We start from the raw sequence: 18881 nt of genomic DNA, 5'->3' as shown, positions 1-18881 counted from the left end.
CAGATATCAAAAAACTTTGGTCACGAAAAGTCCCTAGGACTGTCGTGCTTAAAAGTAAAGCTGCGAGCGTTTATTTGCATTCCGCGTCAATGTTTTTCATTGCAAATGTTAAGGATTTACGTATTAGGTAACGTTTCGTATAAAAATAATAATAACAACAATTTCTTTCAATATTTATTCATCGTTGGTTAACCAAAACGTAAGTCAAAGCCATATTGTTGTAATGTTCAGCGCACGGCGGCGCCTCCTTGAGTATCGAACAGAGAGTCCCGATGAGGTCCACTTGAGCATTGTCCTGAATGTTTTGATCGAATTCCTGAAAACAAATTTATAAATATGAGTTACATTTCATCATTGCTCCTATAAAACTGCTCTAAAATCCATGTCATTAAGATCTAAGGTGTAGATATAATGGAATATTTTGCGTTACTAGGGTGGATGGTCATCCATCTTAAGAATCTATCTCGAAACATATTATAAACTAATCATTCAATTAAAGCATTATATTATTACACTAGCGGTCCTCCCCAGCTTCGCCCGTGGTACATATTTCGCAATAAAAGGTAGTCTATGTTCTTTCTCAGGGTCTAAAGATTGTCTGTGCCAAATTTCATCAAAATCGGTTGAGAGGTTTAAGCGGGAAAGCGTAACAGACAGACAGAGTTACTTTCGCATTTATAATATTAGTAGGGAATAGTAGGGATTAGTATGGATTAGATAAGGTACCTACTATAAAACAACTAAAATAATATTAAAATTTCACTACCTACAAAATCACACACAAATGTGAAAAAACTTATAGAAACGTACCTATTGAATATCGAGTGTTTGTGTATTGATTGGATACGTGCAATATGACATTATTAAATAACTTACTCCATTAACAATGACGGTCGGCACGAAGGTCGGGGCGATCAAACTAGTATAGTATTCGCTTTGCAGCTGTAGGTTTGTTCCCTCGTTACCCACGACGCAATGTTCCACTCTATTTGCTGGAAGTCCTGCTTTTTGCACACACTGAAACATTTTAAGGAAAAAATTAGGAGCGTTATAGTAAAACTCTAAAACTATACTAAGATTTAAGGATTTTCAAAGGATTTCATTAATGTGGATCTCGTTAAACGCTATACGAGTTGCTGTAAGCAATATTCTACGAAATACGTCTAAATGTCTGCTGTAACCATTTATTGATCAAAGCTTTAGTATTCTCTTGATTTTTTTCGGGAATTTAGTTACGTAAAAATATTTTTAAAATTTAAATTATCTATTTCTTTCATTTACTGGTCTTAAACTAGTTTGTGACTGGAACACTCCTAGTAAGCAAATAAAATTTTCAACGACATCCCTTAACTCCGACAGTTTACAGCATACTACGAACAAAATACAAATAACGAATAGTCAACTTACGGTCAGATCTCCCTGCGCTCCAGCTCTAGTTTGCATTTCGCAGGCAACATACGCAACTTTCAATTTGTCGCTCTGTTTCTTCATCATATTCAAAGCGCAGTCTTGGACCATGTTGCCGAGACATTCCCCTGAACCATGCTGACACTCGAAACCGTCGTTGCCGTAGTCTATACTCTGAAAAATGTTTATAATTTGTAAAGTTTATCGTTTATCATTAAATATACTTTTAATTATTTCACTAATTTTGTGATACTATGATTTATTCATTAAATTAGTTAATGTTTCAATAAATTTCTACATTCAAGAAAACTCACAACTATTAGGAACATGAATTAAGTAAAACTTATATGACGGCCTTATTAATTAGTAATGACCTCTACAAATGTGAAAATTATATAATTAAGTAGATAAGTAAAGAAACGCATAATAATATAGATTATAAAAGACACCTAAGCATTTTGTTTTATCCGCTATTCATAGCTTTCTAAGAAACTAGTTTCATGGACTATCATAAGGTTTCCTTCACTAATACTGATCTTACCTATTCTATTCATTTACTAAAGTGTGAAGTTCCGAGTCCCGTAGTGGGGTGAGGGGTAGATGCATTATGCAAACATCTGTTTGACTGATCGGTTTTAGGGACAAGTAGGTGATCAGCCTTATGTGTCCCGCTAGACCGAGACATTTTTTTTTTCATCTCCACCGGGAATCGAACCCAGGCCTCCACGCTCACGCGTTAACCACTGTTCTTAGGAGGCGGTCATTCATTTACTGAATTGTTAAATATTTAAATATAAGTACATACGCTGACTTACCCTGGACTTTCCAAAAGGTATAAGGCGCAACTTCACATAACTATGTAGCAAGTGTATGGCTGGTTGGAGCTGCCTGAGGATGAAACTTTTGCTGTCGGGACACTCGCTCTCATAGTATACTGCTAGACGTAACTGGAAAATGACAAAATAATAAGTAAATATATTTAGTTATTTAGGAATAACTGCTCCAATGAGGCTCGTTTAAGAGTTTATTGAATCGATAACATTACAATCGATAAAATCTAGGTAGATCTAAAAATTATCTTTATTTTTAATTATATCTCGTAATTATCTATCAATCTTTTTTGATAGTCCGATTCTAATCTAGGGATTAATTTTTCAGTGTTTTTATATTATATTGCGCATTTTTTCTATATACCTCTACCTATTGTTTAAACGAAAAGTAAGAAATCCATGAAAACATAAAATAAAATAAAGTTAGTAAAGTTAATCCAGTAATGTACATGATTACGACATAAAAGCTCTACATAGAGTGATATAATATAGAGTCGAATAGGCCTGTTTAACCACTTTTACTGACCCACATAAAATGTAGATATATTTTTGACCTCACCGTTCTTATATCAAATACCGGTTTTTCTTATTATAAATTGCAATACGATATCTTTCTACTACCAGATGTAAGCTTAATATTTAGGAATTTAATTTTTTGCTCACTTTATAGAAATTAAAAAAAAATCTCAAAGACTCTAGGCACTTCTACATCCAGCGTACCATCACGGCGCGGGTTCAAATTCACTTTCCCTATAATTACAGTTATGTTTAAACAATAGAGAATACATAATATTTTGTTGATATAGGGTAATTGCGCCTGTTCGCGTCCACTTAGTGCAGTTGGAAAGTTTGAAGGAGAAAATAAAAATGTTCCAGAACAAATTTCAACGCAAAATTTATGTAACGTGTTCATTACATAGTCTATTTTAAGATTTACTTTCGATTGTGTTGGAAATATCATGTGGTTTTTATTTATCTAGACAAATAGCAGAATTAGGCGTTTTTCCCAGTTCGCGTCCAAAAATTCCAGTTTGCGTCCACCCGTGGACCAGTTCGCGTCCACCAGCTTAGAAAAGGAATTAAGAGTGTTTTGGGTGATATTTTATCAGATAAATGCAAATAAAAATTAGATTTTAATGAATTATTTATTTACGAATATAGCTATTTAATAAAAACCGGCCAAATGCGAGTGGGACTTGCACATCGAGGCTTCCGTATTAACCTGTTTTTTTTCGTATGTTTTAACTGTAAATGATTATTTTTTCAATGTTTCCCTTATTTGTGCTATAAGACGTTGCTTCGTACCAAACTTCAAGTGTCTGTATTCACGTAAAAGTACCCTGTAGGTTTTGATTCCCTTGCGAATGACGAAATTTGCGAAAATTTGCAGCATAAACGGCTGTATCTTTTGAATTCTTTGGCTTATAAGTTTGATTTTTTCACTGCTTCAAGGGACCGTAGATTTGAGTATTCAATATAAATTTCAGCTTTTTACCTCCACGCGTTACTGAGAAAAAGGGTCTTGACAGAAAGAAAGACCGGCAGACGGACATACTGACGGACGGATATCAAATTGATGATCAAGTCTCATTCAAAGAATACCCCTTTTAAAATGAAAAAATAGCATCAAAATTTGCTAATTTTAATGAAAATTTAAATTATCAACTTGTGGTCTTAGTCAAAAATTTACAATCTATTTTAAATTACATATTTTAACAAACAATTCATTGCTACGTAATGAAAAATAATGTGGACGCAATATGTTCTATTGTTATGCACTATAGGTATAGTTTGCGCCCACCGTGGACGCAAAATGGAAGTTGTACAAATTCGGTGTAGTAATTCGCGTCCACCTTATTTTAGCTATTAATTGTAAAAGAAATAAGCTGATTTATAATCCATACTATTCCATGTTTTGTTAGCAAAGTAAAGAAACAGTTACATATTCAAAAATTCACATTTAACAATAAGATACTTACCGTCAAACGCGACGCTGCGCACTATTTTTTTTTCAAAATCCCGCGCGTTTTAGCTCTCTCATTTAATAGCCAAAATTAACTATTTTTTTTAAATAGGATAGGCGGTCTGCAGGCATATTTTGAATATGTGTGCATGTCTCTTATACATTGAGGTATTATCGGAAATTTTTCTTATTACAATTTTACTTAAAGTATACTTATTTTCGTGAATTTTCTAAAAGATGTCCGCAAAATGGACGCGAATAGGCAGGTGGACGCGAACAGGCGCAATGACCCTATTTACTTATTAAATATAATATAACGTTCAGGTATATTAGTAAATTGCTTCGTGTAAATATTCAGCCATTTGTGTAACTAGATAATTATATACCTATAGGTAATCGGTAATATTTCCTTCAATGGAAATAATTATACATGCAGTTACCAAATTAATACGCTATTTCATGTATTTAAAATGAATACTTCAAATACATATATATGAATATTTAAATCAATGTGAAACTCTTATTTTTGTTAATTACCAAATTATGTGTCGCTGAAATTAAAACTCAAGGCAATATTTTTGTTTGTTTATTTATTACATTATTGTGTGTATTATAATATATTCGTTACTCTATTCATATATTTAACCTTCATACATAACTTCTGGCGGTAAATTTTCATAGTCAGTCAGGCGTTTGTATTAACTGTTTACAGAAGCATCGAAGCGAAGAAAAATGTTCTACAAAGTTAATTGTTTATGGACTTGTTACTCGCTTAGATTATATGAATTAGTTATAACCACAGAATATGGTTCATTTTACAGGAATAATCTGCTTTAATTTAAAGAAATTATATTTCAGGTCAACATCGAAATTTTACTGCCTAGTCGACGTTAGAAATATTTTACATCTTGGTTATTTATAAAAAGTGTAAAAATATTTTAATAGCAGATTTTTATTTAAAATTTCATTATTGAATAAAACAAACCTTTCTTTCGGCTGAAGCTAAAATTGTAGTTTATTGTATTGCTCTAAATAAATAATTATACCTATAGGAAATTATATTTTTGGTAATACTTATTAATTGTCCGTCAATTTTACATTACATTATATGCGAATGTTACGAACATGTAAAAGAAATCAAAGGTAGGTACTTCGTCCTTGTACCTCCTATTTCAGGAATAAATTGGAAATTACCTTATGAGGTCCCGCTGCATCGCTAAAACAAAATAGGGTCACTGACACAAGATATATTGTAAATGCACGCATCATGTTTCATAAAAAAAAAATTGCAGTAAAATTGCACTGTTCACTGAGATATTTTCATTTGTGTAAATAACTATAGTATTATACTAATATTTATACGTGTTAACACTTTGTCCGCACTGCAAGAACTGATATTGGTTCGGCTAGAAATCATGTTACTTTTAATTTAAGTCTATGTTATTAGGATAAGTAGACTAGCATCGATCGTTATGGTCAGCAGTAATGTCCTTTAGGGTCACTGTCGATAGGCGATACAAGGCTTAATGGGTGCACTGTTGGATATTGAATAGGCACATGAAAGAGAACTTCTTTATTTAATATTTTTTGTAATACATAATAATAAGAAATCATTCTTATAATATATTTTGTGATCGACTTCAAATCGAAAATCATATTTTATAGAAATTGGATTTGGCTAATTGTGTGAAGTGAGATTTTGAAAGCAATTTAGAAGCCTAAAATTACTTTAAATACCGTGTATTTATTTAATTTAAGTATTATTCTTGTCTGTCCCATTTATCTTGTTAAGAGACTAATAAATATCTTAAGTTGGAACAAATACTTATATTGTAATATTTTGGGGAAAGAAACACAGGAGGTTGCAAGAGTTAGATAATATTCAAAGGAAATAATATTACCTATAATTTCTAACTACTAAACTAAAGAGACCATCGAGTTGTATTTAAATTCTGGCTACAATATTTTATTTACTCTTTCCGATCGAAACGTGTCGATCGAAACAATACTTCATTACCTACCTAGTATAATAAATAACAGTTTTACTTACTTTTCCACGGTTTATTTAATTTATTCTTACTATTCAGTTCTCAAAATATCATACATATTTGGACGTAAACTGTGTAAATAACAGCAAATGATAATATGAAGATCCAATACGGTTGTATTAAATATATTGCATAAGAAATTAACATAATAATGATTATGAAATATAAAATTTCCATTTATTTTTCACAGGCATTTTGTGTATATATTTGTAATTTGTACGGTATGGACGTATTTCAACGTGATGACATTTTTAAATTTTGACTGTGTCGTCAGGCGTCATCTTGTAAACAAATATTAAAGATTATGAAATGTTTTTACTACTAGATATTTTTACGTAATAGGTGTAAATATTAATCTATGTTGTGATTTAGTGATTATATGTTATCTATTTCAAATAATGTACATGTTTATGCTATCTATTTCAAATAATGTACAATATGTTTCTATTAGGGTATTATCTATAAGGTACTATTTGATCATAATCTTTACATGGTACGGTACATGTGGGCACATTAGACATTCATTAGACATTACTAAGTATTAGACAAAGTCACTATAGATTAATTATACAAGGCTATCTATTATAATCTTAAATCTAGGTAGGTATAGGTAAACCAGAATCTGATGGCAATTAGGGAAATCAAAATTTTGAGTGTGCAACCCTAGGGAAAATGGACTGAACGATCTTGATACTGCTTATTTTTTATTTTGTCCTCAACATCATTAGTCACATTACATAAGTGCACAATACTGTACTTAATAATGAGATATCCACTTAATATTATGTAGGTACATACATACATGTATAATATACATATTACTTTTATCTATGTAATACATATTACATATTATTTACACATACCTATATTTGTATATTCATTATCATTATGTCATGTAAAAATATGGATGTAATGATAATGCAGATCAAAACTAGATAATGCTAATAATTTTTTTATAAAATAAATAAAAACTATGTTTATTTTTCGTAAGTATTAACAGATAAACACAATATCAAATTGACTTGGATAGCTTGGACTTGACGAATAGCCGTATTGGAAACTCTTGTAATAAGTTTTCATAAAATTATGTTGTAATCAACAAACAATATTATAGTTACCTACTTATAATATTTTTAATTTTAAGTATCAAAACTGGTAAGTCCAATTTACTAATAAAATATTCAAAATTGAAAATTGTGATGTGTTTGACCCTTCTTCATCGAATGTTTTTCAATACACATTATAAATAACATCTCTTGCTTGTGATCGCAGCGGCTTTTTCGACATTTTCGAAGATTTTTTAGACAAAATCCTAAAAATTATTCATTAATTCCAAAGAAGACAAATAATTTGACAACCAATTTGATAGTTGTCAAATAACATTGCCATATGAAAATCTTTTATTTCTTAATTAGAAATATGCCATCAGATTCTGGTAGACCTATACCACCTACGACACCTACGGATTTCAAAGAGGTTTTCATTAAAACTCAAATAGAGCGATTTAAAAGGAAAATTTATACAAAAGTATGACGATTCTACTTTGGTAGAAATAACAAGGTAAAAGTTAAAATTTGTATTGTGAACTCGAAACAAAAACAAAAAATCCTGCTCTTACATTTGAAACCAAGTTCAAACCCTTATCAATTGTAATTTGTAGTTATAACTTAAAAGCTCTAGGTATCAAAAGTCAGATCTATGACAAAAAAAAAAATACAATATAGTAGTTATGTAATTGAAATTAAAAAAGCAAAATTTCAAAGTCCCTTTCTAACTACACGTTTATTCTTCTCCGTATAAGGGTCAAATACAGAACATAAAGGTTTTCTTGATCCAACTGTAGAGTTTTCTGTACAATAATTTGCTTGTATTAGCGATTGTTCTTCTGGTATATTTGACTGTAAGTGAGCTATAGAACTTTGATAGAAATTCCTTATCCTATCTTCAAAATCGTAAACTTCAGATTCAGGTCTTGATTGTACAGTCTTGAAGTTGTCTCTTGTTTCCGTACGGAATGAACTGAAAAAAAAATGGAGATTTATTTTAGAATTAAGTACATAATATTCTGTTTATAGATAGGATTGGTATATTACACATACTAGCTTTAGTTCTTTGAAATAATTCTGAAACTGCTCTAAGGGGTCATATCGGTTAAGAGATAGGTATGTACTTAGTTACTAGAGATAGAAATTATTATCTTTCAAAAACATTACTTAAATAAATCACCTAGGAGTCCATTGCAATTTATTATGCGTTCTTATTTCTCGGAAAACTTCCTTGAACTTCGATTTATCGTACATCGATTTGGGTCGGCTTAGAGGTAGACGCCATTTATCAATAGATGGCTTTGGCGATCGAATCTACAACACGTTTTAATTGCGGCACCGATTAATGATAATATTTTACTTGGATCCGTTAACTACAGCTTGATTCGTGATATTATCAAATTGTATTTTGGTATGTGCATATATACTGAAGAAAATAGACTTAAATAAATGAAAAATATTTCATTTAGAACTAATTACTGGCATACCTAATGTACCTTATTTACTAAATGTATCTACGCTAACATAGGAATAAATATATACTTATAATGGTATGTATATGAATATTAAAATATAACAGGTAACTGCTTATGTTTGTTTACTTGTATACGTTAGTGTTAAGTAGGTAGTTATCTACCTAGGAATTAGGAAATAGCTAAGATATGATACTTGCCCAAGGAGTATTGGAGTATGTGTAATAAGTCATAATATCATTGGTATTGGAGATTCTGTTCATTTGTTCAGCAGTGAAAGGTCGATGGTGGAGCCTGCTAGTGGTTAGGTACGGATCCAATAATTTTTCGAAGCCCTCGTGGGTAGTGTCCAAAGGCTCGATCCCTTTGTTAAATGGTTCTATAGAAGGCTGTGTTGAAAATATTTTCATACTTAATTTAAAAATTAGTATCTGCAAACATTCCTTATGAACTGTGAAAATTTAGGAGGATAAAACTTAAAACTTGACGGGTGTTTTTCTTTCGTCATACCTTTAAATATTTATAGCTAGACGTCAAGGTTTCTTCTTTTCATAATAATTTTATATGTTTTTGTAAATATTTAGTTAAACACTTACCGGATCTAAAGGCAATGAAGCTGGATGAAGAAAGTGTTCTTTGGCAGTAACAAGTCGACTGGGTATTATTTGTTTTACGAATGATCTCTGAGTTTCTGTGATACCGTGTGCTTTGTGAGACGGTGGTCGTTCTGTTAACTGTGTACCAAGTAATATTACTATCAGTGTTAGTGTCATATTAGTAGGGAACCACATAGAAGTCACATATTTTGAGTAAAGGAGTAGAGTGTGAAGTTAAGGCGAAAGATTTGGAGGCATTGGCTCTACATCATATATCTAACTATTTATTTGACATTTCCTTTGTAACTGTCTAAATGATGGGATAATATTTCTTCATGCGTCGTGTTAGAGCTAGCGCGCAAGAGCAACTTTTGTCTCCGCAACTATTTTGTCTCTCCCATCAACTCCATGGGCTAGTAAGAAAGTGCGCGCACGTAGCGACGCAACTCCCCATAGAGTTGATGGGAGAGACAAAATAGTTGCGGAGACAAAAGTTGCTCTTGCGCGCTAGCTCTTAATTAATAAGCACCATCAAAGTTCCGCCATGTAAGAATCTGAAGTCTGGTATATTAAAACTTATTGTGAGAAATGAATAATTTACCGTTCTGGGAGGAGGATAGATGTATAAATTTTCCGTGCATGATGTGTTTTTACTGTATCTTTCTCTTTCAGGTTGTTTTACCCCATAGTGCAAAGCTGTTTGTGATCTCGTCAATTCATTGGTGATGTTATAGTTTCTGCTATAATTTTTCTCCTCTTGAATAGGTTCCTTCTGCAGAATATTATTGAGTATTTAATTAAATAAAACATGTTTTAGAATACTAAATCGTATATCTAAGTATTAGGTACACAGAAAATACAGGGATAATATATGAAAAAAAAAAACTTCTTCAAAACCCATTAATTTATAAAGTTACTATGTGCGATAACACTTCCGATTTGTTATAATTTTGTATGATTCACATCATATGTGTTAACACTATAATTTCGTCATGGTTGTGAATCAACATGTACCTACGTAATATTGAAGTATCTAACAATAAACAAAAAAATACATTTTGTACCACACTATGTAGAGTTTCTGGGATACTTTTCCATTGACGTGCTATTGTTTCACTAGATACTCCAGTATCGGAAAATTGTCTCACGGGGTACTCTAAATTTAATCTGTCCCAATGAATAGGAGTCCTTTTATTGGGATAAGATGCATGCATTTTTAATACAAAAAGTTTTTACTATCGAACGAATTTTAAACGTGTACTGTAAAGTGTAATGTTGTTTTAATATGTTGAATCGATTACCAGTATTGCCTTGGCTACGTAATGCGTTGAAATATAGTTGTGGATGTTTTTATTTACCATAGTAACTATTGTTTAGTGCCTTTTAAATCTGGTACGCAGGAAGATTGAAGGGTAGTGCAGTTTTCAAGATTATGACTGTTTAGATAAAAAGGGGATTTCAACGCATACTTTATTTTTTCTAGTAATAAAGTTACTACCTACTATTGTAAGTGTTCTTGTTTCTAATGGTAAAAGTAGTTTGGAAATCCGTCCAGTCCAGTATTTTTTGTTTGTATAGAAACAAACTAATATTTTTAGGTTGACGAACCCATTTAAGGTGAGGATAGGTGGTGATGAAATAAAAAACATGAATTGGTAAAAATCCGTTTTATTTTCACAATGACTGAAATTGTTATGAAAACACAATATACGTGTTACAACTTACTTTAAAATACAAGACTGAAGGTAATAAATACACATAGTATACACTGTAGTTTTGCTATTAAAAATGAATTAAAATACATCCACCAAGAATTAACAATTTCCCTTTCTCGTTTTTTGAAGTTAAAAAACATAATATGCACGCTAAAATAATTATCTACACTTAAAATAATTAAAGGCAGTGTCCGCTTCCATGCATAAATTTAGTTTAATCGATAAAACCACAGTGTAATATTAATTTCTCGGCTAAGAAAGTACTGTATAAAACTAAGTACTAATGTTAATTAATCAATTTATTTAATTCAGAGCAAATAATTAAGCCTCGTATACACGATATCTTCTTTCACAAGACAAGCAAACATTATTGGCAAAGAAGTTATAAAATATACGTAAATTATTATACTACTTTGAACAACGAAAATAAGTTAATAAAACATATGTGACTAGGATTATGTTTAGGGAGTTAAATTAGTTTTAATTTTATTAACAAAGCGTAACTTATAATTACATAGAAATATATAAAATTTAAAAATAAAAAGATCTATTTCATTTAGCAGAAAATCATTTTAAAACATTTCGATGAACAAACTTTGACTTATTTCTAGGCCTGAAGACCACTTCAAATGTTGAAGAGATTTGAAGAATCGATAAGATCAATGCCAATATTCATTCATCACCCATTTCGCACTGAGTCGTACATTTTAAGCTAAATATAAATAAATTATATTAAGAACTCTACGAATATACAAAATTAATACAAATCTTACGTTACTAATACAAATTACATCACAGTTCAATAAACAAGTCAGCGTTAAACATTAGAATACCGACAAAAGTGAAAATCTTTTAGAAATCGAAAGTTTTAAAGTACTATAATATTTATAAGCTAAAAATTTGGTGAGTTTGTTCAGGGTACTTCGAATTTTAGGAACATATACATACGTACACCCGATGATAACCTTCATAAGGTCCTGACTATCAAATAAAATAACTGAATTGGTGACTTATGATAAGGAGTACCGAATGTACGCTACGACATACAAACATAATTGGAAATGTACAAATTAGGGCTGAAACTTTCAGTCAGGTTATACAAAACGTTACATATTAATTACGTATAAAAGCTACGTTATTAAATGGGTATAAAATGATTAAGAGCAAAAATTTGTCTTCTAAGCTATAATAGTAATGAAGTGACTAATATCGTAGAAAATATCGTTTCATTTTCGATGATAAAAATAGAATTTTATATCCCGTTTACACTAATGAATAATGAGCAAGATGAAAGATCTGTTACAAAATTGTCTTACGTTTACTTAAATTCAGTTTCATAAGTGAGATTTCAGCTAAAACTAGCGTCTAATTTGTTTACGGGTATGAAAGCAGCGCCTGCTGCGGCCATGCGATTTTCGCATCTATTCTCTTGTACGCCAATATGAAGTTCTGTCCACTTTTCTCTGACATCACTTCTTGAGGGCAGTCATTTTCGTTCAGCATCGTTTCTGCAACAAAAAAAAAATATGTTTGACAAATCTTATTTATGGTACCAATTACTAGTCGATTGAAATGATACGTTTTATATGAATGTGCTCCCCTGGGTGTAAAAGTTTAACTTGAAGTTTAACTTTTTGTCACAGCTTCTGTCACCTAACGCAACAGCAAAAGGGCGGATCCAAAGAGTATTTTAACTGGATTACAACGAGACTCGTCCTGTCCATTATGCATCGCAAATAACGCGTTAGGCAGGTCTATATGTATAACGGCTAATTAGACTCACCCTGTCCATCATGCAACGCAAAGAGCGCGTAATCCTGCGGGTTAGTGATAGCTGCTGCGTGTGCGAGCGTGCGTCACTATGTATGATTATGTATGTATAATGTATGACGTATGACCTATTTATTAGACTCACCCTGTCCATCATGCAACGCAAAGAGCGCGTAATCCTGTGGGTTAGTGATCGCGGCTGCATGTGCGAGCGCTCTTTTCTGGGCACGTGCTCCGGGCCGGCACGGCAGCGCTACACGTCTGATGGAGCCGCGGCACTCGTCCGTTAAAGCTACCCATATGACGACTTATTACTCACCCTGTCCATCATGCAACGCAAAGAGCGCGTAATCCTGCGGGTTAGTGATGGCGGCTGCATGTGCGAGCGCTCTGCACAGGTCGCGCGCCCGCGCGCCGGGCCGGCACGGCAGCGCCACGCGGCGGATGGAGCCGCGGCACTCGTCCGGTAGAGCTACCCGTACTACCGCCACGCCGGCACACTCGCGCCCGCCCTCCGCGGAACCGCGACGCCACTGTGAAAAAGATTGATAATATTATATTTCCGATATATGTAAAGCGCGTCACACACGGTGAAGATACTATAATATTTTATGTTAAAATTCTCTAATATAAAATATTACAGTATCTTAAGGTATCCGGTATCAGCGTTCTGACCATCATTTTTCTTTTTGTCATTGCGTACTAAGACCCCTGTAGGACCGCCATATGTTACAAATAACCCGAAATTTTGTGTCAGTGTTTCGGGTATATAAAATATTATAGTATCTTCACCGTGTGTGACGCGCTTAATAGTAATTTTATATTTCCGATATCTGCCAGCCCTCTTGGCCAGCGTGGTGGATTATGGTTCGACACCTTTAGGGAGACCCGTGTCCCAGCAGTGTGAATGTAATGGGCTCATGATGAGGATGATTTCCGATATAATAATGAAGTTAATTTTATTACTAATTGATATTAATCTGTAAATATGTTTAATGAGCTACTTTTAAATTTTTTATAGAATCAAAGCGCATTCAATAAGACAAAGATAAGAGCACGTGTCAGAAGTGAAACATCTTTGGCAAGATCAAAGATATCAAAATCGTAGCCTTACTCCATGACGTGATGGTATTGTCATGACGTGACCTTGAAAATTTACTATTAACGTGTCTAAAGAAGTTTTACTTCAAAAAATGTATTAAGAAATATAATCGACTTGCTATTAAGTAGGTACACCACATAGTCACTTACCGGACCACTACTATCCGGGCCAGTTTCCGGCGCCAGTCGCTTCAGCACAGCCACAGCAGAGAACAGCGCAGTGAGGTAGTACCCCCCCTCGCCCGCCAACAACGCAGCCGGTAGAAGCCCCGCCATCAGTTCTGCTTCTAACTCCGCGCAGAACAGTCGACATCGAGCTACTGTCCACGCCAGTACTGGAAGCAAGTCGTCCGCGCCCAGCGTGCGCTCTCCTCTTATCTAGTAGAAAAAATATATTATTTTATAATGGAATTTTACCCTTTCCGTACCTACGGAACCTTAAAAATAGTAAATAATTTTAGAAATAGGTTTGCAAATGACAACTGGAAGTTTAAGATACGTATCAGAAAATAAAAAGACGACAATTGCATTACATATATTATTACTCTGATTGTTAAATTCATAATTATATTTTTAATAAAGCTCAGCAAATAAAAGAAGGAATGTCCTTATGCTTCACAACTTTATGTTGGTAAAAGTTATAATAATGTAGATAATATACTAACCGCATTAAACATAACAGATATGGCAGCAAGGAGATTTTCCAACTTGTCCAAAGGAGAATCCGCTTCTTGCATTTTAAGGAAATGTTTCGAAATTACAGCCAGCACAGCTGACGATGGTACTTTGGTAGATTCCTGCAAAAAAAGGGTACAGTTAAAGTATGGACAAACTTAACTGTGGTCTGTGTGTGTGTGGTTAATATACCTCTATAATATAATATTTCTACAGCATTCAAGCAAGTTTCAAATGATGTAATTACGAATAAAATAATATTCCGTTTTAGAATTTAAGTAAGTTAAACAGACACCACAATTAACTAATATTCTGTACTGAGAGTAAACGTAAGTTAAGAGTTACTGATTTTAACTATAAGTGTAACAAATTTATAAAGTACGATCTGTCTTTACCGACATTGTAAGTTTTAAAATTTTAGAAATAGCAACGTACCTTAACTCCGAGCTGCAAGGGCGTGGCGTGTTGTGCGCGTTCGATGGCCGCGTGCAGCTGGCGCACGTCGGCCGCGTGCCACGACGCCAGCAATGTATACAGCTTGGAGCGTAACGGCCGCACTACCAGACGGTGCATCACACCTTCTAGTATTGCGTCGATGTTCAGAAATTCGGTTGGTTTTAACTGTAATAGATAAAAGTTAATTTACTACTGGATATTGGAGAAGACCTTCAATTGAGTGGGACCATAAACAAATAGAAGAAGAAGCAAATTGCCTCTCCGATTAATATTTAGGAATTAAGTTTATACCATTTAATTTCTCATATTAATAAGAGTTCCAATTCTGGTTGAGTAAGTTAATACAATTCCTGTACTACATATAATTATGAAAGGCAATGGCCAGCGTGTATTTAATTTTAAGAGGGAGAAAGGATACTAGAATAAAAGTTACCTTAAGCCTCTCTTTTTCAACTTCTTTCTCGAACTCTCTCTCACCATGTTTCACCAAGTAGTTCTTCATGCCAGACATAAACTGTCTCATATTTCGCATCATAACCTGGAAATAAAACATCTCATGAATTCAAAACATAAAACAAATTCTTTAAAAGATAAGAACAGCATACAATAAAATATTTGCTTTACTGCTTATGACGATTAGGACTATTGAATCCGGTTTCGTTTTTATCTCAACAAATATAACACCGTCAGTAGGTAAATAACTCATTTATTATTTTTAAATAATTAACGACTTCTGTTACCTGTGGGCAAGTCTCCTTCGAGTCCAGTGTGCAAGCGATAAAGTTGTCGACGTTTTGTGCGAAAGTGGTGCTCTTATCCTGCGCGAGATGCAACGCGTACGCACGCAGCGCCGCGCCCGCACCACGCGACGTGCGCCCGCCACGGAGCGCCCGCACTCGACCGGCTGCTGCTTGAAAACGAATAATATATTAAGAAAATTTTAAATTATATACAAAATTGCACCTGTAATAGTGTAATACCTATAATAAAGATGAAAAGTGTATTTTAAAGTGCAGTTTTAGGCGCGTTAAGAGTAGAATTTCAAGGACGCGTCATGGCAATACCGTCATGTCATTGAGTAGGCAACGATTTTGGTATCTTTGACTCTTGACAAAGAACACTGCTGACACGAGTGCTCAGCACACACGATTTTATATATTTTTTTTATTATGTGACACGTGTTGTTGGAAAACATGTTACAGTTGTGAGGTCTAATGTGTGACATTAAGAAGAATGCGTCGTCTAATAACTAGTATTTACCAGTATTAACTAGATTATCCTCGCTAATAGAGCATTGATCTCTACTAAGAAAATCGATAATTTTCATAGTTGAGATAAACGCCCTACTAATACGGATGGTGAACTTTTTGAATGAAATACAATTATGTTTTAAATTCGATTATTCAAAAATTCTTTTTTTTTTAATTTTTTTTGGTATAGGCGTATTTTTAACAATACTGTGTATAGCGGGGTACTTCATGAATAAAATCAAAACAATGTGAAAATTAAAAAAAAAACCTATCTACTTGATACCTACTAGCTAGATACAGAAATTAAGGTCGATTTAGAATCAGTCTATCTCTATTTTAGTGGGTTAAAACATTTAGCACAATCTTAAAAGCCACTTCAGACATATTGATATCGAGATAACTTCAAGTACTTAGTTAGCTTTTATATCTAAACAGTGATATTAGAGGGTAATCATTGTACAAACGGAATTGAAAGAAGTTATGATGAAAATGTTCATTTGTTAGAATATAAATTATAAATACATAAACGAAAGTATTATGTACAACTAAATTTTACGCCCATAATTCTGCTGTGTTTCCCATAAAGACTTAAAAACCTTGTAATGCTATTAAAAATATTGAATAAAAAAATGAAAAACAAGTCTTTACCTACACAGATACGAATTTGTTATATCGAAATCTTGTTCGTCAACTTGGACAGGTTCCTCGTCCGCGTAAAATACCTTTTTGATTTTTCTACAAAATCCTTTCCACAGGTTGCATACTGTGTTTATGAAACGTCGGAAAGGGTTAATGTATTCAGCCTTTTCCTTTTCATTTTCCTCTTGAGCCAGATCTGCACAATGACAAGCTGGAGGTTTGGCCACAATTGTAATTTTCCTACACTCACTCCGCCCACTCAACGTTTTACACAAAGCTGTTAGCGCATCCGTTCTTGCCAAGTGGTGTTGGAACTTCGGCTGCATCAATTTTTCACGAGACACAAACACCCAATCACTTTCGAACACAAACTCACTGATGGAATCACACCGAAAATTCTTGATCGTCGTCAAAGCGAAGACTTCCTCCCCTACCGGCACTTGCACATCTATCGGTGCAGGTTTCCTTGCTTTGAACGGAGAATCTCCCAATTCTGGGTCGAATATTTTTAAGCACGTCTCACGTTTCACACTTCGCTCACTTTCCTTCCCTGATCTTCCTTGGAACAATTTTGTGAACCACTTCATGACTGATATCCTTGCGGTTTCTTCCCGCTACCACGAACGATCTAAAGCAATGAGTTCTCATTCAAACTAGCTTAGACTAAACACAGGCCGTTGGCAGATCACTGCGTGTTCTATCGGGGAGTGAGTACAAACTAGTAGCACGCGCAGACCTTTAGCCTTTAACCATAATTAATTTATTTACTCCGTCAATATTTATAATAATTGATAACAGCTGTACGTTGCGGTGCCATTGTTCGTGTCCTATTTAGAATAATTAATTTAAATAATTGCGCCTAATGAGTCATAAAATCTTTATCTGTATGCAACGAGTGTGATGTGCGAATCTGCTTTGATTGCTCTTATCATAGAAAACTTTTGTCACATGTTGCAATGACTCTACTGTATTGAATTTATACGCGTATCACATTAATGCAGGCATATTATTATAACCATATGTCAATCGACATTAACTTAATTTCATAATGATATCTAATGATATGACTGTCACGAAACGATCATTATACCTAAATTATCTGAACAATTAATTGATTGTTTACATAACTGACAGCTAAAACTTAATTAGTTTGTTTACTTGCTTTTTATGTGAAAACAAATATTGAATGAAAACTCATTAGTGGCGTGACTTTAATGTATTCATTCACATAATGTCGGTGACATGATAGTAAGTTTTACTACGAGCTATATGCAGGTAATAAAATCAGTAATAAAATTATTTATAGCCATATAATTCATATCGACACATTTGAAAGACATCATTTGAGTGATACTTATAAATACATCGAATGTAGATAACACATAACTTATTGCATTCTAGTTTCCAATAATATATATCAAAATAGTATGAATTATTATAAATGTTGTTGTGATAATACATAATATATCAACATGGCCGGTATGAGGATAAGCTTCGAAAGTATTAATTTAAAAAAGTAACTTTTTTTAATGAATACTTTCTAAAATAGGCACTTGCATTACAAGATTTTTTTTCAAATACGTACTCGTTTCTTGATCAATAAGATCCATCTTACATACAAATATTGACACAAACTCTCCCGTCTACAATAAATATTGTTAAGAATAGCATCATATTATGATCGAGTCGAAAGAGATAAGGCAATGTCAGACACATTGTTAAATAACATCTGTAGGTGACATAACCATGAGAACAGCTGCATCACTGATATCACTTTGTGAAGGTTTAACATTTTATAAATAACTAGATGTTCGCCCGCGGCTTTGCCCGCGTTTTCAAAGGAAATCCCTATGGATATGCCATGTTTGACCACAGTAAAAAGAAGCCTATATCACTCTCTAGCCTACTAACTA

General features: G+C 33.3%; 3 protein-coding genes across 12 annotated transcripts in view; all 3 read right to left on the bottom strand.

Annotated features, from left to right (window-relative positions):
• Positions 1-166: 166 nt before the first annotated feature.
• On the bottom strand, positions 167-5610 carry LOC123697270 (GILT-like protein 1). The gene is made up of 5 exons (XM_045643731.1): positions 5395-5610; positions 2223-2354; positions 1408-1581; positions 877-1017; positions 167-316 (listed from the first exon to the last, which is right to left on the bottom strand). Exons 1-5 carry the CDS (start codon positions 5467-5469, stop codon positions 179-181), a joined length of 660 nt encoding a protein of 219 aa, XP_045499687.1. The 5' UTR covers positions 5470-5610; the 3' UTR covers positions 167-178.
• Positions 5611-8005: 2395 nt separating this feature from the next.
• On the bottom strand, positions 8006-10576 carry LOC123697585. Its single transcript, XM_045644127.1, has 6 exons — positions 10511-10576; positions 9964-10134; positions 9363-9500; positions 8967-9155; positions 8475-8608; positions 8006-8267 (listed from the first exon to the last, which is right to left on the bottom strand). The coding sequence occupies exons 1-6, from the start codon at positions 10574-10576 to the stop codon at positions 8006-8008; spliced, it is 960 nt and encodes a 319-aa protein (XP_045500083.1).
• Positions 10577-11014: 438 nt separating this feature from the next.
• The window catches only part of LOC123697243 (protein sprint), a 211004-nt gene continuing 203137 nt past the window's right edge, over positions 11015-18881 (bottom strand). For 9 of the 10 annotated variants that reach the window (XM_045643689.1, XM_045643688.1, XM_045643687.1 and 6 more), the window contains 7 exons: positions 15820-15989; positions 15513-15617; positions 15059-15244; positions 14614-14745; positions 14099-14326; positions 13167-13380; positions 11015-12585 (listed from right to left, as the gene is read on the bottom strand). In XM_045643689.1, the coding sequence (XP_045499645.1) occupies positions 12452-12585; positions 13167-13380; positions 14099-14326; positions 14614-14745; positions 15059-15244; positions 15513-15617; positions 15820-15989 (1169 nt within the window). In that variant the 3' untranslated portion in view covers positions 11015-12451. The remainder of the gene's footprint in view (positions 12586-13166; positions 13381-14098; positions 14327-14613; positions 14746-15058; positions 15245-15512; positions 15618-15819; positions 15990-18881) is intronic. The other variant, XM_045643686.1, reaches the window with a different exon arrangement.

Source organism: Colias croceus, chromosome 14 (assembly GCF_905220415.1).
Source record: "Colias croceus chromosome 14, ilColCroc2.1".
Taxonomy (NCBI): domain Eukaryota; kingdom Metazoa; phylum Arthropoda; class Insecta; order Lepidoptera; family Pieridae; genus Colias; species Colias croceus.
Note: the sequence above shows the minus strand (reverse complement) of the source record. Positions and strands in the feature narration are given on the sequence as shown.

Bases quoted from the DNA above. Each gene is read 5' to 3' on its own strand.
- LOC123697585 (XM_045644127.1), bottom strand. From the start codon at position 10,576: ATGCATGCATCTTATCCCAATAAAAGGACTCCTATTCATTGGGACAGA. The intron at 10,135-10,510 runs GTGAGACAATTT...AATATTCTGCAG, and splicing joins GATTAAATTTAGAGTACCCC to AAGGAACCTATTCAAGAGGA. The intron at 9,156-9,362 runs GTAAGTGTTTAA...TTTTCAACACAG, and splicing joins CTTCATTGCCTTTAGATCCG to CCTTCTATAGAACCATTTAA.
- LOC123697270 (XM_045643731.1), bottom strand. From the start codon at position 5,469: ATGATGCGTGCATTTACAATATATCTTGTGTCAGTGACCCTATTTTGT. The intron at 2,355-5,394 runs GTAATTTCCAAT...GTCATTTTCCAG, and splicing joins ATGCAGCGGGACCTCATAAG to TTACGTCTAGCAGTATACTA. The intron at 1,582-2,222 runs GTAAGTCAGCGT...AACATTTTTCAG, and splicing joins TACCTTTTGGAAAGTCCAGG to AGTATAGACTACGGCAACGA.